This window comes from Triturus cristatus, chromosome 3_2, assembly GCF_964204655.1.
Source record: "Triturus cristatus chromosome 3_2, aTriCri1.1, whole genome shotgun sequence".
NCBI classification, from domain to species: domain Eukaryota; kingdom Metazoa; phylum Chordata; class Amphibia; order Caudata; family Salamandridae; genus Triturus; species Triturus cristatus.
The window spans coordinates 827,595,921-827,623,053 of record NC_140584.1 but is presented as its reverse complement, the minus strand read 5'-3'; the positions used below and the strand labels follow the sequence as shown (position 1 = coordinate 827,623,053).

The 27,133-nt window shown below is 44.3% G+C and overlaps 1 protein-coding gene across 1 annotated transcript in view; it reads left to right on the top strand.

The window, feature by feature from the left end:
• The window catches only part of PITPNA (phosphatidylinositol transfer protein alpha), a 230,081-nt gene that overhangs the window by 69,165 nt on the left and 133,783 nt on the right, over positions 1 to 27,133 (top strand). The window contains exons 5-7 of the mRNA XM_085649058.1: positions 1,435 to 1,442; positions 2,959 to 3,033; positions 11,066 to 11,149. Coding sequence (XP_085505184.1) covers positions 1,435 to 1,442; positions 2,959 to 3,033; positions 11,066 to 11,149 — 167 coding nt within the window. The remainder of the gene's footprint in view (positions 1 to 1,434; positions 1,443 to 2,958; positions 3,034 to 11,065; positions 11,150 to 27,133) is intronic.

Here is a 27,133-nt window from a genome sequence, read left to right as displayed (position 1 = left end):
ACTTTTGCAGTTAATGTCTGATTTTTATGGATCACTTTAAGTCTGTAGACCAGACCAGTGACTCCCTCTCCTGCCAAACACCTTACAAAGGTCAGGCAATGTGAGGAACACCAAACCTGCCCCTATAGACCTCGTGAGAGGCTAAAAAAAGCTCTACTGACTTGGCTCAGCAACCTGGTCACTCTATCTTTGGGGATGCATGCTCCTCCATTAGGGATAAAATGTTCCCTACAATCAACAATTGCTTCTTGTTTCACCGGTTGGGGGAAAAAAGTGGAGGGCTCTGGGAAGTACAATATTTGTATTATTTAAACTAGACATTTCATTCCAAAAGAATGTGATGCTGACACTGGTGTATGTATTGATAACAGTCCAGTTTAACATTTGCTTATGTTCTTTGGATTTTCAGGATGCACATTTCATGTTGCGGTCTGTAAAGAAAGCAAGTAATTCCTCAGGTTTACTTGGGGTTGGGGAGGGTGAGAAATCGGCCTTTTGCTTTAATGCTGCTCTGCTTGACAACACAAAACTAGTGTCTTTGATGGCAGCCATTTAACAATTGTCACATGTCCTTTGCTATGCTTCCCAGGACAATTAGTGATGCAAGAATGCTTTAGAAGGCTGTTTAATTCAGATTGGCACTGGTTCTCCATTCCTTTTCTTGCTCTTGTTCGCAGTGAAGTTACTGACATTTCTTGCGTGATTAGTAGTAATAAAAATAATAATTCAGTTCAGAGGAGGCAGTCTCAGCAATGGACAAGTGAGTGCTTTCGGCTTCCCCTGAATTGAGTTTCATCCTTTGAAAAGGCAGTGTAAAGATGGTCCATATCTTCTTATAGCCCAGCTGAGTATTCCAGTCAAGAGATTCTGAAGCGGAGAAATGGAGGACAACAATGTGACAAACTACTTTGACAGGCCACCCATCGGATAATATTGGCAATATTTATATTTTTTGTACCTAGTGCTTAAACTCTTTCAATGCATTTTAGATCCATATCTCGGCCACAGGAACTGCCAGCACAATCTATTTTACTGCCTTGTTATTAAGCTGTTAATAGGTGTGTTACTCTTATTTGTAATGTATAGCAGAAGCGGGACATTGTTTCTTCAGTGTTAGTTACATTGTATTTTTAAATGGTAATGTACTAAGAACTTGGCGTATGTGGAATTTTACCTGGGTCCAGGACAACCGACATTCAAGAAATGATGAATGTGAAACTCTGTCGCCTGTTCCCATAGAGATTAGTTTCTAATATGATTGGGTGTAGACTCCAGTTGTGAGTCGGCTGTCGTATGATTGTTTGGGTTTAACTTTTAGTTCATTGTGGGTATTTAATAATCTGAAAACATGATGTGTGTGTTGGAATTTTGCACTGATAATTCTGTTTTTAATGTGGTTGTTTTCTTTTTTCCATGTTTCCCTGTTTTTCTCAGTTATTACGGTGAGTGTGTTACCTTTTTTCGGTTATCAGCTGGGTATTTTCTACTCTCTCCATCTTATGTACATACATGGCCTCAAAGAACTCTGCAGCTGTGATACTAATGGGAGAATACCTTCTGCATAGTCCCATTGACAGCGTTGTCACATTTTGCTTTCTTGATACAATCTATATCTCTCCTTTAGTTATCAGTGGTTCAGAGTTGAAACGTGCATACAGGATGTATTGCCTTCTCTCCTGCCTATGATATATTGTGGAACAAACACATCGGTAGAATGAATGAACACATTTTATTGCATATGACTAATTCAAGTCCTTTAAGAAAAATCAGTAATAAAACATGCTCTCAGATTTTTATAAAGCAGGGTAGTGTAACTTGGATGGTTTAGGCCCCAGTTCTCATCACTGCATGCTTGCATTGTGAGTAACACTTCAATTTTTAGTCCCCTTTACTGCACTATTGAAATCCACAGAAGCACGCCTGGATGCTGCTGGGTGGCTTCCTTACTGGGAAAATCAGACTTCATAGACTGGGTCGGTGTTAAGTAGAAGTCTACTGTCAACATCCTTCCTGTGTTTCATGCGCATTGACTTTTTTTCTCCTTTGCCCTAGAAGATGATGGGAAGGGGAAACAGTAAAAAGAGATTTGAAAAAGTTCAGGACTTGTACTTCTGAGCACCCATTTGGAAAAGAGGGCTTCCTGCGGCTTTGAAGGCTCAACTGAGAAATTCTTAATTGTTATAGGTAACCCTGAACCCATGATTAACCCCACTCTTAATGTGTGGCTTTGAAGGCCATAATCAGCCGGCCCCCTTCTATTTGTGTCTCAGGGGTTCTAATAAGCCTCTCCGCCCTCTTTTGCATGTGGTTCATTAGAGGCTAGAATTGGCCCTTAGCCTCATCATAGGTGACTGAAGTTGAGAGGTAGCCCCATGCCCACCACCCTTAGATGCTCTGATGATGTTGGCCAACCAATCTGTGAACTAATGATGGTTCCCCTACCACCTTGTGTGACTCTGAACCATCCAATGGTTGTCTTCTACAAAGTACACAAGGCCCTTCTTCATTTTAGCTCTGCTCCTATTCATGACGAGATCTTCCCTTATTTATGACTGAAGGTCCGGTGGAACTACTCCCAACTTTGATGAATTTGTCTCAGTCATGATTATCACAGCCACTTCACATGTGACCCTAATGGTGTAATACCTAGAACCTCCTGCCTTTCTCCTACTTCATAAGTAGTTCTGAATGCCCAGAAGAGCCCACATCCACTCTACTCATCAAATGTAATTTGAGGGGATGCAGTCTGTGATTCCAACATAGCTTTGTCTGTAGGAAAGATAATCAATTTCCTCACTTCACATCAGATATGAATTGGGGCCAATCTATACTTACAAACCACAGACCAGTTGTGCAGGAAGTCTCTGCTTTTCATTATTTAAGTGGTATAAAAGTGCAACCCTTTGAGTAAGTACCAGCTGAGGGGTAAACACTCTACCATTTCTCTTCCAATTACAGAACGAATACATGAAAGATGATTTCCTCATTAAAATTGAAACTTGGCATAAACCGGATCTGGGAACACAGGAGAATGTAAGTACAGAATATAAAACCAAATCTAATCTCGGTTTACTCCCATACCTATATAATGGTGAGGCACTCCTCTTTCATTTTGTGTTTTCTGACATGTCTGCCTTTTATTGTGCAGGGCAGCGGTTATGTTTTGTATATGTGTAATGTGTGGCACAAGTCCCTCCTCATCAAGCACCAGAAGTAATGGAAATCCTCCCCACCGGAGTGCTTAAGTGAGGATGGTATGGCTTAAAGATTGGAGGTGTAATCTTGTATCATTTTATGCACCTGATAGCGACTTCTAGCTGCAGATTCCTTACCTTTGGATTTCTCAGGCATCAGGCTGGATCCGGAAACTTTTGCTGAGCAATACCCTTGCGTGCGACGTCAAGTGGCTCCATTCGGCTCCGCGTGACGTCGTCGGTAGCGTCGGTTATGACGTCGCGGTGGCTAAATAGGTGCCACTCAGGTGCGCAGACGTCAGTTCTTTTCTTTCTGCGCCAGTTAAGCGCCGATCCGGGAAGAGCTACCCCTCTGCTGCTTTTTGGCAGGCTTTCTCTTGACTTTTGTCGGAATTTTTTGGATTCGACTTTGTGTGTGAGGAATGTCTTTGAGAAAGACAGGTTTTAAACCATGCGAGACTTGTTCCCGCATGATGTCGGTCACTAATCCCCATCGCATATATGTCTGTGGTGTCTTGAACGCGACCAAAATACGAGGTCGTGTTCAGACTGTCTGGCGATGGCCCTGAAGACCTTGAGGGAGCAAGCAAAGAAGTTGTTTGCGGCCCGGTAGTCAACACCGTCAAGCGAGACTCCGTGGAGGTCACGGTCCCATTCGAAGAAGAGGAGGTCACGGGACTGCTCACGGAGCCCTAAGTCCTCTTCCACCCATTCGAGGTCCTCTGGACACTCGGGGAGGAGGCACTAGAAGAAGAAAACCAAGCGGACTTTGACTTCACATGGCGTCGGTCGTTGAGAAAGGTAAGGAGCACCAATGCTCTAGGCACGGTTCTGCGGAGCCAGAGTCGACTTCTTGCCTTCCACCCTTTCCGGGAGATGGAGCGACTCCAGCTCAAATTAAAGAGTTTTACAATGCCATGCGCCGCGTATTTAAGTGGAACTAACCCTCTGGTGAGACCTCGGACTCACAGGGTTGGATGGGGCCCCATCTGGTTCCACGCCGGCTCCGGCGCCGTTGGGGCCTTCAGGGATCTGATCCCGGATCCGGGTCGATGCCATTCGTGCCAACGTGACCTTCCCCGACCTCGAACCTGAAGTCTGTGCCTACGGCATCGCCGATGCTGTCCGTGGTGCAAGCCTCGTCCTCATCCTCAAGGACACAGAGCCGTAACGGCGTCAAGCAACGCCGATTCCGACATCGACAGAACCCAGGCACTCTATGTTGTTGCGTGAGCACTTTGTGGATGTGCTGGGTTCAGGAGAGGAATAGGAGGAGTCTGGAGACCCTCTTGAGAACCATGATGTCTCTAAGGAGACAATGGACTGGCATGGGGAACTTGGGGAAGCCAGTGGTCTGAATACTTACCCACACATTGGCATGCTCTCTCCGTCTACAGTGGCTACGGAGGAGGGGGGTGTCCTATGCCATGGTGGTTAAGAGGGCAGCTGAGGTCCTAAGACTGGAGCTGCCCTCAGTGCAGGTCAAGACTTAATATCCTGACTGAAGTGCTTCCGCCTGGGGCATCCACTTCTGAACCCCTTTTGCCCTTTAATGAGGCACTTAGGAACATGGTCCAAACCCAGCACAGGGGCTCCTGTGAATAAGATGATTGCATACCGCCATCACCCAGCTTCGGGCGACCCAAAGTTCCTCAGCCAACACCCCACCCCAGAAAGTTTGGTGCAGGCCTCCACGTCCGAAGGCGCATTCCCTTCCGCCCCTCCGGATAGGGAATCCAAGAGACTGGACTTATTTGGGAAGAAGATGTTTTCTTCCTCCAGTCTGGCATTGCGGTCGGTGAATACCGGGTGCTTATTGGGCCATTTCTCCCAATCTCTTTGGGAGATGGTTGCGCAGGTGCTGCCACAAGTCCCAGAGGGGGCCCGGGCTGTGATCTCCCAAGCTGTCACGGACAGGAGAGATGCAGAAAAATTCACTTTACGGTGTGGTTTAGATACAACCGATTCGCTGGGCAGATGGATTTTAACGACTGTGGTCCTGAGACGCCATTCCTGGCTTTGTACAACTGGCTTCTCAGGGCATGTCCAAGCCAATTTGATGGACATGCCCTTAGATAGAATCCGCCTTTTTGTGGAGAGTCCCTGAATCTGGTCCGGTTCAGGGACTCTCGAGCGAAGGCCAGATCCTTTGGCATCTCCTCCACTCCTCATGGCCAGTCTTCCTTTCGCCTGTTTCGTGGCAATGGAAGGGGTTTCCAGCCACGTCAGCCCTATCCTAGCCACCATCCTGCTCAGGCTACCTAAGCCGCGCATGGATGTGGACACGGTACATTCCGTCCTCGAAATGGAGGCCAGAAGTTGTCTACCACACTGCCCCCAGCAGCCGCAGCCTCCAAGCACTCCTAGGCTGATTCTGCAGGACCATACTACTCCAGTGGGTGAGAGAATTTGTCATTATCTCCCCCCGCTGGAGATCTATAACAATAGACAAGTGGGTCTTGCAGATTGCCAGGAGGGCTAGTCTCTTACTTTTCTTTCTTTTCCTCCTACTATACTGCTAAGTCAGGAACGGCTGGCAGAGGATCATTTAACGTTGCTCCAAGACGAAGTTACGACTCTTTTGGCCAAAGAAGCTATAGCGAGGGTCCCAGTTTCAGAAATAGGCAGTGGCTGTAATTTCTGCTACTTACTTATTTCGAAGAAGAACAAGGGGCTACGGCCTTTTTGGATCTTCGGACCGTCAATGTCTTCCTCAAAAAGGAGAAATTCAAAATGCTTACTTTGGCTCCGGTCTTGTCTGCCCTAGACCAAGGAGACTGGATGGTAGTGTTGGACCTGCAGGATGCATATTTTCACATTCCCATCCTGCCGGGCCACAGGCGTTACCTGCAGTTCAAGGTAACCTGCGAGAACTTTCAGTTTACTGTGCTCCCCTTCAGTCTTACCAGTGCCCGTTCGGGTGTTCACCAAGGTGATGTTGATGGTTGCAGCTCATCTGCGCAGGTTAGGGGTGTCCGTCTAACCCGCTACCTCGACGACTGGCTGTTGAAGGCAACTTCGCCCCAGGCAGTCGTCTCCCACCTTCAGACTTTGGTGAACCTTCTGCATTCGCTGGGGTTCTCTTTAAATGTGCCGAAGTCACACCTGATGACTCCTCAGATGCTCCCTTTCATTGGAGCTGTTCTGGACACAGTCCTGTTTCAGGCTTATCCTCTCGAGCAGCGAGTCCAGGATATTCAGGCTATGATTCCGATGTTTCAGCCTCTATCCTGGATTTTGGTGAGATTGACTCTGAGGCTGTTAGGTCTCATGGCCTCCTGCATCCTGTTGGTAAGACGCGCAAGATGACGTATTCGGGCTCTGCAGTGGGACTTGACGTTCCAATGGGCACAGTATCGGGGAAATCTCACCGACGTGGTTCAGATCTTGGAAGTAACTGCAAATGATCTGCAGTTGTGGTTAACGAACAGCGATTGGGTCAACGGCAGACCTCTCTCCCTTCCCCAACCAGATTTCACAGTTGTGACGGATGCGTCACTTCTGGGATGGCGTTACAACAAACAAATGATGGACGGAATGCTGACAATGCATACATTCTCCCCCAGTCAAGAGATCAGGGTTAAATCCATCGTTCTTTTGCCCACTCTGCCACCCCAGTTTAGACATGGCCATGTGCAAATCAGTCTTGACCCTGTGCCTCATGGGAACAGTCCAGCCCGAACTGCCAAGCCATGTCTTCCCTGGACCGGAATCAAGCATCCTAGGACCGGTTTCTGGCTATCAGCCGTCATCAGCCAGGATAGCTTGACTCCAGTGGCGTAGTGAGCACGGGTCCCACGTCTGATAGCCAGAAACCGGTCCTAGGATGCTTGATTCCGGTCCAGGGAAGACATGGCTTGGCAGTTCGGGCTGGACTGTTCCCATGAGGCACAGGGTCAAGACTGATTTGCATATGGCCATGTCTAAACTGGGGTGGTGTAGTGGGCAAAAGAACGATGGATTTAACCCAGATCTCTTGACTGGGGGAGAATGTATGCATTGTCAGCATTCCGTCCATCATTTGTTTGTTGTAACGCTTTTCGCCCTAAGTGGGATGGGTATTCCCAGACGTGGGACCCGTGCTCACTACGCCACTGGAGTCAAGCTATCCTGGCTGATGACGGCTGATAGCCAGAAACCGGTCCTAGGATGCTTGATTCCGGTCCAGGGAAGACATGGCTTGGCAGTTCGGGCTGGACTGTTCCCATGAGGCACAGGGTCAAGACTGATTTGCATATGGCCATGTCTAAACTGGGGTGGTGTAGTGGGCAAAAGAACGATGGATTTAACCCAGATCTCTTGACTGGGGGAGAATGTATGCATTGTCAGCATTCCGTCCATCATTTGTTTGTTGTAACACTTCTGGGATGGGGCAGCCATATGGGAGAGGTGGAGATCCGGGGTCACTGGTCTCCGGTGGAGATAGGGCTCCACATAAACTTGTTGGAGCTCGGAGCGATTCAGTTGGCATCAAAAGCATTTTTCTCCCTGTCAAGGGGAAGCGGCTGCAGGTGTTCACGGACAACACTACCGCCATGTGGTACTGCAACAAGCAGGGCGGGGTGAGGTCATGGACCCTTTGTCGAGAGGCCCTGCGTCTCTGGACATGGCTGGAGCAGCAGGGCATATCCCTGGTGGTTCAACACCTGGCTGGTTCTCTGAACGCCAACGCAAACTATCTCAACCGTTGATGCTTTCAGAATCATGAATGTCGTCTCCAGTCGTAGGTGGCACAAAGTCTTTCAGCAGTGGAGAAAACCTTGGTTAGATTTGTTCGCCTCCGAAGAGAACGCGCAATGTCAGCATTACTGTGCGCTGGAGTTTCCAAGACGGCTATCGCTTGGCGATGCGTTTCATCACGAGTGGAGCTCAAGCTTGTTGTACGCCTTTCCACCCATACGACTCCTGCCCAGGGTTCTGAAGAAGATCAGGAGCGACTAGGTCCAAGTCATTCTTGTGGCACCTGACTGGGCAAGGAGAGTCTGATATCCAGGGCTTCTGAGCATGAGTGTCGATCCTCCGATCAGGCTGTCCCTTCGGGAGGATCTTCTGTCCCAGCAGCAGGGAAGGGTTCTCCGCCGAGCTTGTCAACTAGGCGGCGCCATGCGTGGAGATAGAGCAGCGACAGTTGCTAGCTTTTGACCTTCCTCCCAAAGTCTGTGACGTTATTCTGGCTACCAGGCCTCCCTCCACTAAGACGGTATACGCCTGCCGTTGGCAGAAATTTGTATTGTACTGTAAAGAAAGGTCTATTGTACCTCCTTTCTGCTCATCTTTCTACTGTCCTTTAATTCATTCTAACTCTTGCCCAGCAGGGCTCTGCTTTGGGAACTCTCAAGGGCTACCTCTCTGCTCTGTCTGCTTTTTTGGGGCAGCCAGACCAACCTTCTCTTTAAGTCTCTTATTGTAAATAGATTTCTGAAAGGGCCGGGTCATTTATTTCCACCTGCGCCATTTGTTATGCCACAATGGGACCTTCATTTGGTCCTCACTTACCTGATGTGTGCTCCTTTCGAGCCTTTGCTCAATTGTCCCCGCCGGCTGTTGACCATTAAAACAGCCTTCTTAGTGGCGATTACATCAGCCCGGAGGGTGAGTGAATTGCAGGCATTATCCACCTCCCCTCCTTATCTTATGTCCTTTACGGACAAGTTGGTGCTTCCCACCAGGGCATCATTCTTACCAAAGGTGGTGACTGCATTCCATCAGGGTCAGTCCATTACTTTGCCGACCACCTTTGCTCCCCCCACATCCCTCTAAGGAAGAGGAGCGTCTCCACCGACTGGACGCAAAAAGAGCATTGTCGTTCTACCTTGACCGCACAAAAGAGTTCCGGGAGGATGACCAACTTTATGTGGGAGCAAAGAAGGGCAGTGCAGAAAAGGACCATCTCTCGCTGGGTCGTTCTCTGTATTAAAATCTGTTACGCCTTGGCGAAGAAGCAGCCCCCTGAGGGATTAAGGGCCCACTCCACCAGGGGAAAGTCTGCGACTACGGCCTTGGCTCGGGGTGTCCCAGTCCAAAACATCTGTCAGGCAGCAACGTGGGCATCATTGCACACGTTCGCAAAACATTATTGCCTTGATTGTCGGGTGCGCAGGGACAGACACTTTTCCTGTTCAGCCCTACAAGACTTCTCAGTTTAGATCATGAGTCCGCAACCCCTGCTGGGATGGTATGGCTCGGGCATGTGATTCAAAGGTAAGGAATCTGCAGCTAGAAGTGTCTATCTGATGAACACGTTACTTACCTTCGGTAATGCATTATCTGGTAGAGACTCTATCTTACTGCAGATTCCTTACTGCCCCACCCATGCCTCCCCGCTTTGCGGACTGATGTAGTAGGACTTGGGTTGTTTTTCTCCCCTTTCAGGGCCCTAGTTTTGCACACGACTACGTCAGTTACTTCGAGGCTCAGCGCTTCTGGCGTGGAAAGTATGAAAAGTACAGATGGCTGCTCACCTCGGTGGCGCCTGTATAGGCACTGCGACGTCATAACCAACGTCACGTGGAGCCGAATGGAGCCACCGGACGTCGCGCGCAAGAGGTATTGCTCAGCAAAAGTTTCTGGATCCAGCCTGATGCCTGAGAAATTCAAAGGTAAGGAATCTGCAGCCAGATAGTCTCTACCAGATAATGTGTTACCGAAGGTAAGTAACTTGTTCTTTCAGACCATTAGAATATAATCTAGGACCTTCTTTATTTTTTGCGTGTCTGAGATCTATCAAATGGCTCTGTTCCAGTGGTACATCTCAAAGTAATGTTGCATTTCCTTGAGGTGTCCTAATTGAAGCCTGTAGTGGTCACTAAAGAAACCTTTATCAGTGCCTTCACTTCGGATAGCTGCATGTTACTCCCTTGGTCACTGCGATGTTCATTGTGGTCTTGGAAATAGAACAGCCTTTTCTAGTACGCTCCTGAGTAGTCCATTCTTATCCAGGGTAAACAGTTTTTGGTAATTGGCACAGTCATAAGTAGATGTACATTATCCACCCTTGTAACCTGAAAATCCCCACAATTAATTAGTGAATTTAAATAGGCAAGCATTTAGTATAGAACAGAAAGGATGAAGGATTCAGTGATAAGTGAGTGGTATAAATAGTCTATGGGTCCAGGTTTCATTACCCATTTAAAGCCTGGTCCTCACCCTGACCGTTCTACTTGAGGGATACTTCCAAACCGCTATCCCCTTTTGCCTACAATACCTGGCATGAAAGTTCTCACCTTATGAATCCATTGTGAAAGTATACCATCCTGATGAAAGAAAAGTCATTATTCCTGTTTTATGCAGAGGGTCTCACTTAGCTCTATTCCCCTTGTTCAGAAAAAAGGCAGCATGTGAATTAATTCTCTGTAAATGGCTTTCTGTGTTTGATATGTCCTATGTAAACTGTTAAGGGCAGTGCAAAATTACAAGCAGGTAGTGACCATCTATAATTCGCTTCCTTTTAGTGTATGAAAGCTCCAACTTTCAAATGCTTTCCGGTGTTTTTTTGTGCCTTTTTGTTCCCATTCTTTTTTCACTTGGTGCCTTCATATTCCCAGCATTGACAAGCAACCATAATTAAGTGGATAAAACATCTCATTCCTCGAAGTGGGGTGTTAATCTCTCTTTTTTTATGCTGCAAAGCTTAAGAACTAGTTTTCGCTCTCTGGGATTTACATTTGTGTTCTGGCAGTTGAGCAAAGTTAAATTAAAGTGAAAATATAGACATGTAATTGTTGCAAGGGCAAAGACATCCATGTGTTAAAAAAAAGATTTTAACACATACCTCCTTGAACAGTCTTTGTGTACCGTTTGCCCCACTGCGGATCTCTCATTCTCTGTTAATTGCTAGCTACTAACAATGTAGCATTTCTTGCCATTTACAGGTGCACAAGCTGGAGCCTGAAGTATGGAAGAATGTGGAGGTAGTTCATATTGACATTGCTGACAGACACCAGGTTTTAACGAAGGTGCGTTTTGCTCCTATGTGTCATTTTGTTATTGTACTACCAAAGACCTGAATTCTGTGTATACTGTATATCTTTACCCCAGTCAGCTTTCCTGTCATCGCGCAAGATCTTTAATGCCCCACGTTTCACTGTCTGCTGTTGTACAGAACTGTTATTGATGCATTGTTTGGGACTGACATTATGATGCCTTATAGGCCTGTACAAGCGGCATGGTAGTGTGGTGCATTATTTGGCATGTGCTAGCTATATGCTTTGCCTTGCTGTTTTGCAAGAGATATGGCTCCCCATCACAGGATGCTAGCAGCAAGCTTCACCAGGATAGCAGTATGCCTCTCTGGGTTGGTATACTAATGGTATGCCTCGGTTAGGCACTGTTGTAGAAGAAGAAAAAGGTACTTGCGTGCGGTAATGATCTTTCTGGTGGATACTCTACCTAAGGTGAAACAGGAAAAGTTGTTTGAACTCCATGATTCAAAGAAAGCCCTGGAGGAGAAGGTAGAGGCACTGAAAAAGAAAAGAAGAGGTAGAGAAACCAAAGCAGGAGGACAAGAGTGTTCACCAAAAGACCTTGGATGGTGAGTAGTCAGTGGGAAGACATGTTGGGGGTTGCAGGATTCAACATACCTTAGGTGGCGTGCTGCCCATGCATGACTTCTGAACTCCTCCAACTCTGAAACCCTTTTCTTCTTTTCATGGCCCAAAGTTGTACATTAACTGATAAAGTGCCAGCTGCAGACAAATGTCTGCTTCAAGCTACTGTTCACTTGTTTACATCCCAGAGGGATTGGTTTTGCCCAAAATCCTTCTTGGATTCATCAACTGGGATCCATTGAGTTGAATAGTAGTAGCACCTTTTGGTTTCTTGATTTCTAGTGTCTGCTATCCTATTAAAGGCAAGGCCTTCCATAGGAACAGAGCAATATGAGCAGTATAAGCTTAACCATAGAAGCCTCTATGATGGGCTGCAGCTTTTGTTCTTAATTAACTCCTGCACTCCAGTTTTCTTTTTTCAGCATATGGAATGGGTGGTACTAGGTTTTCCTGTAGTGCTAAAGATGCTTAGTTTTTTTTAATAACAGGAGACAAAGGATGCAAATGTTATACAATAGCTCTGGTTGCTTTTTATTTACACAGCACATTTAAAAGACAGTACAATTCCCACAATCCTACTCTTCTGGGCTGGAAGTGGCAAAAGGACACAATCCAGTGTAAATAAGAGCAGCCCACCTTTAATTTTCCTTTCTTGATGGTTTATAGTCAGTTGTCCAGGGAAGAAATGAAATAAAACAAAAAGCAGCAAAAACATAAGGAACAATCAAAGGACCTATTCTTTTCCGTTGAAACAAGTCTAAAGGCTTGCTCATGTTGGTTGTCTAATTGAAATTGTCACTAGAATAATGAAAACAAAATGTTACCACAGGTGTAGGGGTGGGTTTAAGATAACGTGTTGGGTAATATTTGTCCTCTTTGTCTTTGATAGGGTCGGGATTACCCTTCCTCAACTTTCTAGGATATTCTGCAGTGTAGCATGTTGCATAGGTTTGCAATAAAACGATTTACATGTAGACACTCTTAACCTGCGGACCTAAGAATCTTTTCCAACCTTGCTCCAGCCTAAAAAGCCTTAGATGCCAATACCCCTCTTGCAGAATGCACCCCAAAAAAACTGTATTTACCACAGACGTGACCATCCTCCCTTTAACCCATCTTCCAAGGGTAGTAGAAAATACTGCAGTAATGGGTTTCCGCAGAGCTATCAAAAACTGTGGAGGAGATGTTCAGCTTTCAGTTACCTGTATGTACTGCTTGAGTCATCTCACTATACATAATGGAGGGTGGACAAGGAAAGTTGGTGAAGATTTTTTACATATCGATTGGTATTTTTAAATAATATCTGATAATGTTTAACAATACCAGATGTTATATAAAATAAATGTTGACCCTGAAAAAGCCCCAGACCTGCATGCCAACTAGGGGGCGAAACACTTGTTGACTAGTTCGTTTGCAGCACTGATCTACTAAGAACGTATTGATTTTTAAGAAATGTTTTTACCACGAACATGATTGACTGGAAGCTCTCCCAGAAACGCATTAGCATATCTTCTGATTCTGTTTGAAACGGTCTTTTTGAATCCATTATTTTGGTTACCTAAGTGACCATTGTTCATTGCTAGTGATTTAGAGATACGTATGTTCGTATCATGACAAAAGGAAAAGTGCTAAGATTTTCACCAGACGCAAGAAACCATGTTCACAAGGAACTAATTTTATACAACATTATCAATAGATCAAGCAAAAATTACTTGCAGTTGGTTAAGTCAAAATAATATTCAAAAATTTTTAAGAAAAGAACCTTAAGTATGTTAAATCACAGCAAGAATTAATTACCATATCTGATAATTGTAATTTAATACCTAAATGAAGCCCAGGAGAAAAATATTATTTACTTCAGCCGAAGTAAATATAATTTAATATTATTCATCAGTTGCACAGTTTAAATTTTATTATTACACTACAGGCACAACATAGTGAAAAGGTGAAAAAGTGAGTCCCAGGGAAGTGATCTTAGCCTAAAAAGTGAGTTTCAGTGAGATTGAGGGAAGGTCATTAAAAACAACAAAGAGGAGCTTCCAATGATATGATGAATCTTTCTCGCCCTCTCTTTGTAAATGTCGACGGCGTTTCGACCCACTCTGGTTATGGGGCCTCTTCAGGACAGCTTATCTGGGGACTAATATGAGAAGGAAATCAGTGCGAGTAGTGAATTTGTGAGATTAATGGGCTCAAGGCGCTTAATGGTTTACCTATAAATTTGTATACATGGCTCTTAGTGTTGTGTGCCCACAACTGGGGACGGGAACCTCTAGACGATGCAGGGCTTCGACCGTACTATAACCGATTTTATTCAGGGCCTACACATAAACAAGGTAAGTTTCTATTTATACACGCTTCGATACATGCACACCCTATCGATTTAAAGAAACTAACAATAACTGAATAATTGCTCATAATATAGTCCAATATGTATCTTAAGACGGATTCTGAGTGTCTAAATGGTAAGTCAACATATATAAAACTAACGTAGCACGTGGTGGAAAATGTTAAGAGCATCACAAGAGTATGGTCTCCTAAGTTATATCGATACTGGCATATTCACTGATACTCCTTGATACATGATACCTCACACTACGGCAATAAAGGCGCGTCTCTTATGGAAGACCACATATATATAACTGCTGCTGCGCATAGCGGATTTCTTTTTTTCTTTACCTATAGTGAGGCATATATTTGAATTAATAATGGCAAATTACTAATGAGTAACTATCAAGCTTTAAAATGACGCCTCATACTCTGTCAATAATAACGTGTCTCGTAAGGAGGACCATGTATATATAACTGTTGCTATGCATGGTGGAGACTATCTTGGGCACGGCCGGAATGTGACCTCAAGAGGAATATAGAAAGGCAACCCACTCGTAGGTATATATTAAGTTGTATACAGGAAAATTCAAACTGGATCAAAAACTGCGTGATATCAATTATCATATCATCCTATCGCAGTAATAGTCGAAGAAAAAGAAAAGAACGCCACTTACACATTAGATTTGACATAACTCTGAAGATACAATTTGGATTATGTGAACAGCGTATGGTGATTCATACACTCAAAAAACCAATAAGAATAATTAATGAAGGGTTAGGGTAGTCAACATATACTCGTAATTAACGGTGTCACAGTGCATGTTACTGGAAGGGGGAGAATTAATAAAAACGCCACTTGCGCATTAAAATTAGCGCTTCTCAAATTAATCGTGGGAGACCGGATACAGAGGGTGACGAACTGAAATGACACGTAAGAATAATTACTCCGAGTTCTTGACTGGGGGGAAGAACGGACATGCTACGGGTGAAGCGTGCGAGTACTTACTTAAGCGTCAGCCGGTCGGATTTGTCAGTGGAGGGTCCCTGATAGACTTGGAGACTACTAGCTACCCGGAAGTGTACATCTAGAATTTATGTGTTGTCACACATGCGCAAAGGGTGCCGGCGAGAAAGATCATCAAGCGGCCATCTTTGAATGGCCAGAGTACCATTCTTCATATGGAAAAATTCTTGTAGTCACAATTATTAGGAGTAATGCCTTAAGTTTATATAGATAAAGAATCACAACAATTGATTATCCATCATATACTTATGTTTGTCAACGTTATTAAATTTGTGTCCATATATTTTAAAGACACATGTTATACACCAGACCAGTCCTGAAGAAAAGCGCTTCTGTTAGTGTCTCAGGATCTGGTCTCTGGCTGAATTTTTTTCTTAACTGAGCTGTCTACCTTGAAACAAAAGATCTCTGTCGAAAGGACTCCAAACCTTGCTGTGCGGTTGTCCATCTGAAAGAGGAAAGCATACATTTCCCTGTGTGTGTGTTTGTTTTTTCCAGGCTTCAAATTGCAAAGGAGCCTGCAAGTAGAGAAATCTGCTTCTGAGCCAATGTCAACCTCTGTTGCCTCTTGATTAGACTTCGCTTTGATCCTTGTAACAACAGTATCTCCTCCTTTGGATCCACCAGAAACCCCCAAAATTCCATCCTCCTTGAGGGAATCTATTCTGATTTCTCTTTGTTGATAATGAAATCCACAGATTGGATGAACTGTATTGCCATCTGAACTTGCATCGTTAGCCTGTCCTAGGAATATCTTATTGTGCAGGTACACCACCATCCTCAGCCCCTGGGCTCTAAGGGCTGTTGCCAGAGGTTTTAACAGCTTTGCGAAGCACCAAGGAGTGCAGGATACCCTGAATGCCAGGGACTTGAACCTGAATTCCTGCTCTTGGCACAAGAATTGCAGATATTTCCTTTGCTGCTGACATATCGTTATGGTTAAATAAGCATCGTTTGTATCCAGTTGTATCATCCTGTATCCCGGCAATAGAATATCGCTGAGACTTATGATAGTCTCCATCTTGAAACCGTGGTAAAACACAAAGTGGTTTAAATCGCTCAAGTTTACCACCAGACAATTATTATTATTTGTTTTTTTGGTCTTTTTTTATACCACAAATATATTGCAGACAAGGCTGTGGTGTATAGGAGACACAGTTCTAGTGATCTCTTCTGCAACAATTCCTGTGTCTCTATGGTAACTAGTTCCCACCACTCTTTGGAAAACTGTATCAGTGTAGGCCATCTGGTTGAACTGGGAATGTATAAAAACTCATTGAAAACCCCTCACTGTTTACAATAACTAAGGGTCATTTGATGTTAAACCCCACTGTTGAACAGTGAGGGCCAACTGGTCTCCAGGGGAGAAGACTCACTGCTTATCTTAAGGTACTCCTCCCCATGCTTGGCGTCTGCTGATGAGAGCATGTCCTCCCCTTCTCTGTCGGAATAAAATTGAGCTGAAATATGCATATTTGTGGCAGTAATAGGAGCCTCTTGTTTTTGCCTATTTAAATATTTATTTCAAGTAGGGGCCTGCACGTGCATCTATTGTGTTAAAGGAATTTGGTTGGTCAAGGTCCTCTGCAGGAATTGCTCAAGCAAGTGAAAAGCAAGAAAAGGATTTTTTTTCCCAAGTCAATTCAATTCAAATACTTTATTTGGATAAAAACATATCCATAAAAGGACAAATCATATTACAGCATACAAAATACACAATTTCATCGTAATATCAAATATAAAATCGAACACATTAAAACATTATTCTTAAAGTGCACATCGTATTGCGGGCTCGCACAGCAGTTTTCAAAAAAGTGCCTACTCGGAAGACCAATTGATCATCTTCCAGGAGGAGGATAGAGCTATATGCAATTTCGAGATGAACAGGTGAATTATTTTTTTTTTAAAAAAAAGGTATTAAAAGCCTTTTAGCATACTTTATATAAAACTTACAAAAGAATAAAAAAATGTAATGTAGTTTGTCCGCTCTGGCCATCGCAAGGCAAAGGATTAAGATTAGCATGAAAACCGAGGAGAAAACAAAGTAAAAATTTCACAGTGCCCGCTCTTAAGTGAAAAAGGAGTTCCCTCTCCCACCGACTTAGGTTTTGTAAGGTAGCTAGCCAACTGGTAAGAAGTATTCTTGATTAACATAAAAGCAACGACAGTTGGTTTCTTGGACTCCCTGTCTAGTCTTGCCTTACTGTAATGCGTATAGAGTGCCGCTCGAACTTCTTTTTTGCTAACAGTATCTGTCTCATTTGGGCTTGCAAAAATGTGTTCGTAGTTAACCCTGCTTAGACTTGAACGCACCTCTGCTAGCCACGGAATGTCCATTCCCTTTTCACATTTAAGGCAGTCTCCTATAATCTCTTGTGTGTGTTGCCACTGGGTTTTTCCAAATGGCTAGCCAGAATAGGGCGGGACGTGCCTTTATGTAGTCTTCGATGTAGTGTAAATTCAATTTGCTTTGGCAAGCTTATTGGGACGTGGAGATGGGGGCACCTAAAAGTTTCCGGCAGAACCTATATGCTTTATGCTGGCTGCTGCAGCTCCTTGAGAAGCCCCAGACCCGCGCTCCTTAGGTTGCCGTGGGAATGCACTGGAGTTTACATTTCTTTTCAAACAGCTAAGACAGCCCCCGTCATCTTAGGTTGTTGTAGGCTAAGTACCGAGTTAATAGCTTTCGAGAACTTGTTCCTACAATATGCCCTGTGGTCAGACCAGGAACCATTAGCAGCAAAAACCAGCCCCAGATAGGGGAAAGTGCTAGTGCATTGTAAACTTTGATTGTCCACAGAGATAGAGTTTAAGAGGTGCTTCCTCGGTCCACAAGCCATATTAAAAGATTTTTTTAAAGGTAAGAGCGGGTGGGCTCCACTAGCCTGTTACGCAAAGCATCCCGCGCTGCAGAAGCACCCAGGAGTGTTTATGGGGCTGGGAGGACTGGCGGCGCCTCCCGCACCGGTGCCGTCAACAACGACCACCAGGAACGCTGGGTGACTGAGTCCCACCCCAGCAACCAGAAGTCAAGAGGAAGGTGAGTACAGGTGGGCTCAATAGGCTCTTTTGCTAAGCTTCCTGCGCTGCAGGAGCACCCAGGAGTGTTTATGGCACCAGGAGGACTGGCCACGCCTCCCGCGCCGGTGCTGCCAACAACAACCACCAGAAACGCTGGGGGACCGCAGCCAGGAGCAAGAAGCCAAGAGGAATGTGAGTGTGGGCGGGCTCCACTATCCCGTTCCTTGATATCGTTCAAGTGGCGTATACAAGACAATGCCGTGCAAAATAAAGAGAATCCATAGTCTTCCTTTCCGCGACAATACCCACACCCCTAATTCTCCAAAGACCTATGTCTTCGCTTTAGGCTTTCAGCTGTATTTATAAATACTGCCTTATTTTGGACCTTCCTTCACACGTATTAGTGCATTTACAAACAGGAGATCGGGGAATATGTAAACTAGTCAGTTCTCTTCACACAACCAGCCTGCTTCTTCACGCACAAGCTAGCCACAGGCAGTCAGAGCTCTCACAAGAGTGTTGTTTTCATGGGCACCCTCAAAGCCCTTCTTCATCCCAGGACTCTAACTTTTGATTTTCTTGATTGTCAGTAGAGGAGCAGGGCAATAACTGCCCAAAAATATGAAATATGTAAAACTCAAGTGTCCAGGTAAGTTGACGTTCCCTATGGGTGTCTCTGTGCTGAGTTCTCCATAGTGGACAAGTTCGCAGAGGACCCTCTGCAAGCACCTCATTTTCCCCACCGTAAAGTAAGGCCCTTAGTTATACTCCAACCAAATCTGGTGGAGAACCGTTTCTATTCCCACCCTGAAAGGGGAGTCAAGTTTAGCCCTGTGCTGAAGTACATTTACTGCTCTTTCTATGGTGGAAAAGGGAGGAAGATGAATTTGGGAATGCCGACCGATATACATGTTTGTGGGCGTTACCATATTTCCAAGGCAACCCACTCCTTGAAATGCCCACTTGCCATCCATTGAGTGATATATGGATATATGGCAAAAGCACCTCCCAGCCCCCAAGTGTGGTTTATACCCACCAGTAATCCATTTGTGAATTCCTGGCAGGCTTTAAAAAGTTGTATCATGCCGTAAGGACCTGTTTACAACCAAATGTACCATGTGAATAGGGCCCAGTGTGATTAAGCCTGCTTCTTGTGCTTTAATAGTTCCACATTTTTTGAATTTACCTTTTGAAAAGCTACTGGTGTCCTCTTATTCTGTACCTATAAGGCAGTTCATAGGGTATAACTGCTTTGATATTCGACTCCTCTGATTCTTTCAAGTATACCACAAGGAACAGGTTCCTGAACAACAGCGTCCAAATATAACATCTGACATTTTGAAACTAGCAGACAAATCACATTCTGTGTCAGACATGATATTCGAAAGCAAGCTGTCTCCCCTATTAGGTTAATTAATGGCATAACCAATACATGTGAGATAGGTGGGGGTATTAAAAAAGACAGTGAAGTGGGTCAGTCTAGACAACTGTTTGCCATTGCATTGTCTGAAGGAAAGAGTTGGAAAAGAAAAGGTTATTGCTGCAGTCAAGTATATCTCTTGTGGCTCGAAGGGCTGTTGATAACCAAGCTTCTCATTAGTATTTCTATTTGACCCCAGAAGATCAAGACAAGAGTTTGGATCTCTGTTTTTCATGAGGGAATTATTTTCACCCATCCGCAGATGAATGGGCTTACTATATGACCTCCGGATTTGTATATGACCAGTAATGCTAAGAAGATCATATTGCAGGTCTACACTGAAACCTGAATACTAGTCTGTTGCAATGAACGGGATTTTTGGCATCATCATATTAAAATCCACGCTCTAGGTTTTCTTAAATAGCAAATTTGCATTTAGAGATTATAGCGTGTAAATCAAAATCACCTTGCACTTTGTTCAATGGAAAAGGAGTTGTCAAGAACCGTGGTTCTACATCATTAAATCTTTCGCCAGGCAGTGAATTAGATCATTGACACCTTTAGGTGCTGGGTGAAGGCAAAAGGTGACTTTAAAAACGTCTAAATAGGCCTAGCTTTCTTCTAGCAACCTTGGCCTACAAAGCCAAAAGATGAACTGCCTAATTGGGATTGCTGTTCATTCTTGAAGACTGACCATCTAAAACTTCTTACAGGAGCTATGTGAAAATTCTCCCATCAAGGGAGATTGATTATTGCTATATACAGAGTCAAAATGCAATAGAATGTGATGTGGACAGAAAAGGTTTATATTCTATCTGCTTTTTGCTCTGGAGAACCCAAAAGTTGGTCTTTGCATGATTTATTTATATATTTTATTTTATATAGCTTCTATGATGTATGTCTTACTCTTATGCTCCTTGTCAAGCTTTTCAAAACAGCTGAGATACTGGAATTACGCAAAGGAAGGACTGTACATAGATCTGTAGGATGTATATTTAAACGTTGCTGATACCTTTTAAAGAATTATCATAGGCCCAGGTTAACAATATATACTTCATTATATTTATTTATTTATAACGTTTTACATAGTGCAAACATGATCCCGAAGGATATCAGAGCGCTTTACAATTTGAGGGAGAGGAAGGTAATAGTTGCAGTACAATCATTATAGATTTGATTCAGTAACGAGAGAATTCATGAAAGCCCTATAATTGGTTACATGCCACCTGCAGAAGGAAGAGATTCACCTTTATCTATATTGAGATGACTGATGAAGATGAAGTGAATCCGGACCACATAATGCATTTTGATTTCAAAGTGACAAAAGGAAAGATTGAGTTTGTTTTGAGGGGAGGAGTGAGGCTACTTTTCACTTCATTAGTCACTATTCCTTTAACTGTGGGGGGGAGGCAGCCATTTGGGTTAGTGGGGAGTGGAATATTGAAGTGGTTTATGCTGAATGGCATGGGATCTGGCTAGAAATGGATCATGATGGAAACTGTGGAAATTGCGGGTGGAAGATTGTAATTGTCATTTATACAAGGCAGACTGTGTAGTATTACCTTTGACTGTAAACAGTACTATCTGTGTCAAAGAGGTGCATAATATAGTCTTATTTGTGTAGAAGAAATATGAAGTTGACAATAAGTGAAGTCATCGAAAGTGCTCTTAAGGTGCACTCATGAGCCTCTCATGAACTATACTATCCCCCGGCTGCTGCCTCTTTCTCCCTGGCTCCGCCGTAACTGCACAACTCTCCTCAAATGGTCCACAACGCAATGACTCCACCAGGTGAAATCCAACCTATACAACGTTACTAACGCCGGAGGTCAATGTTTGGAGCCACTCTGTATTCCAGACGCGGGCATCCCCGAGTTGGAACGGTGGGTCCTGCTTTGTATGTAACATCTGCTGTGAGGGCAACCGAGTGTGACTAGACACACAATTCAACGGGGTGTCGACCCTATGGAACGAGAAGGAAATTGCTATGAAAAGGATAGGTTTTCTAATTCCAAACTTCTGTTTTTCTGTGGTTTTGAGATGACAAGAACATTTCCTTGTATATTTTGTGCATCCACACAGAAACCTTAGCAATTGCCAGAAATAAACTTTTTTTTTTTTGTCCTTTCCCGTGAATTGGGCTGATACACAATTTTTCTTTAGAAATCTCAATATTTCAGTCCCTTCACTCACTGGACAGCCAGTCTGCTATCCTATGGGTTGCATTTTACTTTAACACAGTGCTAAAAGAAATCTTTGTGCAAGCTCCACCCAAACCATATATTTGGGTGCTGGACGAAACGTCCTCATCAATGCTTTTGAAGAAAAAAAACTTTTGAATTTGATGGGAATAGACAGCTAGGTTATATATTTGCACATTGTGTCTAGGATTAGTGAAGGACTGGGAAAACGTTATGCAGGTACACCAAGTTGCTAAAATTCCAAACAAAGACTGAAGCCTATTGTGAAAATACACCGTGGCTTTTATTTAAGTTTTGAGATGAGCCAGAATCCTTCTAGGCCTCCGTACTGAATCCAACTACAAAGAAGTGTTTGTTTATTTCTTTTAATTCTGATTTAGATAATTTCCTCCCTCAAATTGGAGGATCTGCTGACGCATTAGTCTATTTGAAGGATTTTTTTGAATTTCCAACAGACGCCCTAGACACCACAGTTACTGAATAGCGCATAGGTTATTCACTGGATCAAATAACTTACCAAACCTTGATCACACAATCTCTTCGCACTTAATGTTGCTGTACCTGTTTAGTGATCATATTGTCTCTTCACAAGACGTTCCATCCTTAAAAATGGATGGCTTTCGTTTTGACCATGGTTTCTTTTTGAATAAATCTGCCTCATCTCCTGGCCCAATAACCTTTTCATTTGCGACAGAACTGCAAATGCAGTGTAATGAGAATTCCTTTTTCTAGAGATGTTGATGGCTCTTAACAGGATTTTGCTTCGATACGTGAGCTCTTACTACAACAGGTTGCAGATGTATGTGGCTTCAATTGTTGCCGGTATCCTACACTGTTGTGCTGCTATGACATTGAAATTGTCATAGACACACTGCCTCTGGTGGTTTGCACTTCATGATATGGTGCTTAATATTGCAGGATGGTGGATATGTTATTATTGGAAGAGGGTACACTTTTTTCTTTCTTTTTTTAAAAAACGTTTTGGTTCCCATTTGAGAAAAGCTGTTGACATTAATATTCCCAAGCTGATACCAGTGTGCTTGGTACTGGATGTTCACCTGCCTGCAGAACATTGTGCACAGATAGTATCAGAAGTGTCGTGAATTAGCAAGTAGAGTTGTTGATACTCCTTAACTTTGCATGCTGGCAGTGGCTTTAAGGTTCTGGGTACAGCATAGTTGTATCGACTGCTTTAAGCATACATGCTAACGTGTTGCCTACCTGATGTATACACCCTGTGACTGGAAAGTAAACACATTTTTTGAAACCTTGACATTTTCTTGGATTATAGGCAGGGCCACTGGAATTGTGCGGTTTTACAGCACTATCATTTCCACATAGTCGTGGACTTTCCACATTTGCCTTGTAGTACATCATCTGCTGCATGATTGGCCGATTTTATCAAGAAAATAGTTTTTTGCACAAACAGATCAAAGTTGCTAAAACGACATGCTATTGTATAGTTGAAGTAGACTGATTACTTTTTAGTTGCCTATTGCTTTATTTGAGTTAAACAGGTGAGTCCTTAGTCCAGCTGGTGTTAACATGTGTGAAAAAGGCCAAAATAGTGCAGTAATATTGGCAAAATACACTGCATAGTTTTGCCTTTTCTTGCCACATCATTTAGTTAACCCAGCAGCATAAACTGATGCTTCCCTGTTGCATAGTTTCAGGCACTCTGGATGTGGGGTAGATCTTTTTTATCTTCCAGGAGCAGAGATATGTAGCCTCCTCACTGGACATGAAGCTGAACTCCCTCAGATATATTTTCCTGATCATCAGGTTGGGGGCAAAAAGAGTTAAGATGGGTTTTGTTTACCAACATTAATCCAGGTGTTGCAATTTTTTCACTTTGTTTCTGAAAAAAGATTTGCTAAAGCGTTACTCTCCTTAATATTTTTCAGTCCCATCAATGGGCGAAAGACCCCCTAAATTCCTTTAAACAGAACACTTTTCCAATATAGCAATATGCAACTGAAACATGGTCAGCATTTAGAAAAGGCCCTCTACTGTGTAGCGATGGTTTTGACAGGTTTTTAGTAATTTTTTAGCTAAAAACCTTTTTCTAATCTGCGGGTAAAGAAACAGATGGGTTATGCGACAAGGAAGACACAGCAGAATCTCTATTGTCCTTGGGTATTAAAAGTCCACTGTGTGTGTGTGTATATTTTTTTATTGTACTTGCTGAGGCATTTGCGCCCTCCTTTGGAATACAGTCACGGACCCCCAGGGGACACACCCCACAGTTTGAAGCCCCCAGCATTAAACAGTTGTCACATCATCTATATTCAGAGTGACCCTCTTCTTACGTTCTAACCTCTGCATGCCTTTTATTATTGAGTATAGTCTTCTCTGTCTCGTGTCTGTCCTCAGTCCTTATTGTAATTCTGCTACTGGCTGATAGCCCACTTCATAGATCAGAACCTCTCCTCTTTAAAACCCTGCCTGTAATCTAAACATTACCTAATCTCCACCAGCCTATCTATCTCACCAAACATTCACCTGAAACCACATAGCCCCCACTTATGATCACACCGACTTGGTATTAATATATCACAAAGTAACTTGAGTAAATAAAAAATGCATGCATTTTTTTTCTTGAGGGCACACGACTAACCACTAGATTAACCACTAACCTTGGGTTCCAGAGTAGTGTTTCACTCGCCGTAAAACCCTTTAACTCCTGTCTAGGGTAGTAAGCACTATGTAAATCCAATTATAATAATTATTAAATAAAAATTATTACCTGCAGATTACTCACTTGTAGAACAATCCTCAAACATCATGCTGGATCCAGAAAACTTTAAAGCAACAAGGTCACCGGTACACGGTGCTGGACTCAGTCGGCACTGGATATGACGTCAGGCGACACATCTGCGTCCATTTCCCTCTATTTTTTCCAAGCCTTCAATGCCAGAGGACAAGTTTGCATCAAAGAAGGAATGCAGTACCTAAGATTGCAACATGGGATCTAATTAACTTTCCCTATAATCCATTCATCAAACTGGAAGGTGGGCAGGTCAGTGAAGAATCTGCAGATAGAGTATCCACCAGTAAGGTTGCTATCGCAGGTAATTTTTTCTTCTGACGCTTACTTTTACCTGCAAATTCCGCACCTGTAGAACAGATTACACCGCAATACCATGCCCAGGAGGGGAGGTTGATGGATGTTCAGACAAGGAAATAATGCAAGACTGACCTGGCAAAGTGCCCATCCTTGCACACCTCTGCCTCCAGGCTTCAGTGCCCAGCAAAACTGTGCAAGAAAGCCCACATTGGCATCTTTCAGATGTCTGCCATCTGGACTCCCCGAGTGAGTGCCGAAGGGGAGGACTTAGCCCTGGTGGAATGGGCCCTGATTCCTTCAAGAGGCTCTTTCTTGGCTAACGCATAGCAGGTTGAGAGGATGATCTACTGAGATAGTCCTCTTCTGTATCGCCTTAAACTTTTTAGCACCGCAGTAGCTGACAAAGAGCTGGTCATCCGATCAGAATTCCTTGGTGTGGTCCAGGTACTAATTAGCAGTCTGTTGAGTATCCAACTGATGCAACAGTTCCTCCTCTTTCGCAGGATGAGGTAGAGGGTCGAAGGTCAAAAGAGTGATATATTGGGCAAGATGGAAAGGAGTGAACACCTTGGGGAAGAAAGCAGCACAGGTTTGCAACACCAACTTAGCTGGAAAGATGGTAGTAAATGGAGGGCAACAACTAAGGGCTTGCAACTCACCGACCCTGCTAGCAGAAGGGATAGCAACCCAAAAAACAGATTTAAGTCCCATTGAGGAACCATAGAGGGAGTTGGAACAAAAAGGTTGGTCAGGCCCTTATGAAAACTCAGGAAAACAGGAGATGTAAATAGGGATGGCTGATCTGGTAGAGAGGAAAGCCGACAAGGCAGTTGAATAACCCTTCACACTGCCAATGCTGCATCCCCTCTGAAAAAGGGAAAGTGCAAGTTGTAGCCCTTGAGATAATTTGGCCTGCAAGGGATCCACACCATTGTCTACACACCATGCAGCATGGTTTCCCCATCTGCTGGAATAAGCAGACTTGGCGGAGGGGCGATGCACAGACAACATGACGTCGACCACCTCCGGTGGCAGCTTGAAGGAGCTCAGTTGTCCCGCACCATCTCCATGCATGTAGATGGAGGTTTTGGAAACTGTGGTGCTGGAGTATCCCCTCTGACTGGGAGAAAAGGTCCAGCTGAGTACAAGGTGAAACAGCAGACATGTGGAGAAGTGTAGACAGTCCATATACCACACCCTTCTCGGCCAATACGGGGCAACAAGCATAACTTGAGCCCGGTATTGGCAACTCTTCCTAAGACTCGAGAAATTAAGGCTCTCCTCCATGGATAATGGAGGATGCAGATCGCAGGTATGAGCTTTCTCCGAGGAGGTGAATAAGCCCACCTGAGGAGTGCCCCACTGGGTGAAGATGTCCTGGAGTATCTCTGGCAGAAGATACCACTCATAATAGGCAAGATAATGCCGGTTCAGGCTGTCCGCTTTGACTTTCAGAGACCTTGTTCGATGACACAACGGTGATCCCAGATCCTTTGGCGGTGTGCCGAAGACCACAGTCTCAATGTCGCCAGGCAAAGGAGATGAGACCCTACTCCCCTTGTTTGTTCACATACTACATCACAGTTGTATTATCAAGATTTGGATGGACCGACCCACGAAGAGGGTGCGGGGGAAGGCCTTGAGCCGAATCGCCTGCAGTTCCAGCAGGTTGATGTGAAGCATCTGCTCTTCCGGAGAGCATAGGCACCTGATTTCTAGATGGGCTCCCTCACTACTGTAGTCCTGGCCGGCAGGGGGTGGGGAAGGAGTGAAAGACATCCTGTGAGTTACGTTTGTCTCTTCCCCCACCAAGCCACTTCTGGCACAGCACTAGGGGAGATCACAGTAGAATCTGACAGGTTTCCCTGTACTGGAGCCACTGCCTGTGGAGGCACCACTGCTGGGCCCTCATATGCCAACATGCATGCGTGACTTGCTGGAAGCCAGAAGATCTAGAAAAGCAGGACTTTCAGCACTGGAACTCTTGTCTCGTGTTGGAGAAGGTACCATCTCGTGGATGTCTTAGATTCTCTGAGACTGAGGAAAGGGGTGAAGAATGGTGGTGGCCAGTACCAACCATGTGACCTGGAGTTGTTGATAGGGACACAGGTGAGATTTGGGCTTGATTGAAAAGGCCAAATAGAACAGCAGAGATGCTGTTGTCTGCAGAGGCACAACACCAGCTTTGAGAATCCAGTCGTCCAGGTATGGAAAAATGGAGATGCCTGACCGTCTAAGGTGGGCCGCTACCACAGCCATCACCTTTGTGAATACTCAAGTTGCCGATATCAAACCAAAGAGTAGCACCTCAAATTGGTAGTGCGTAGAA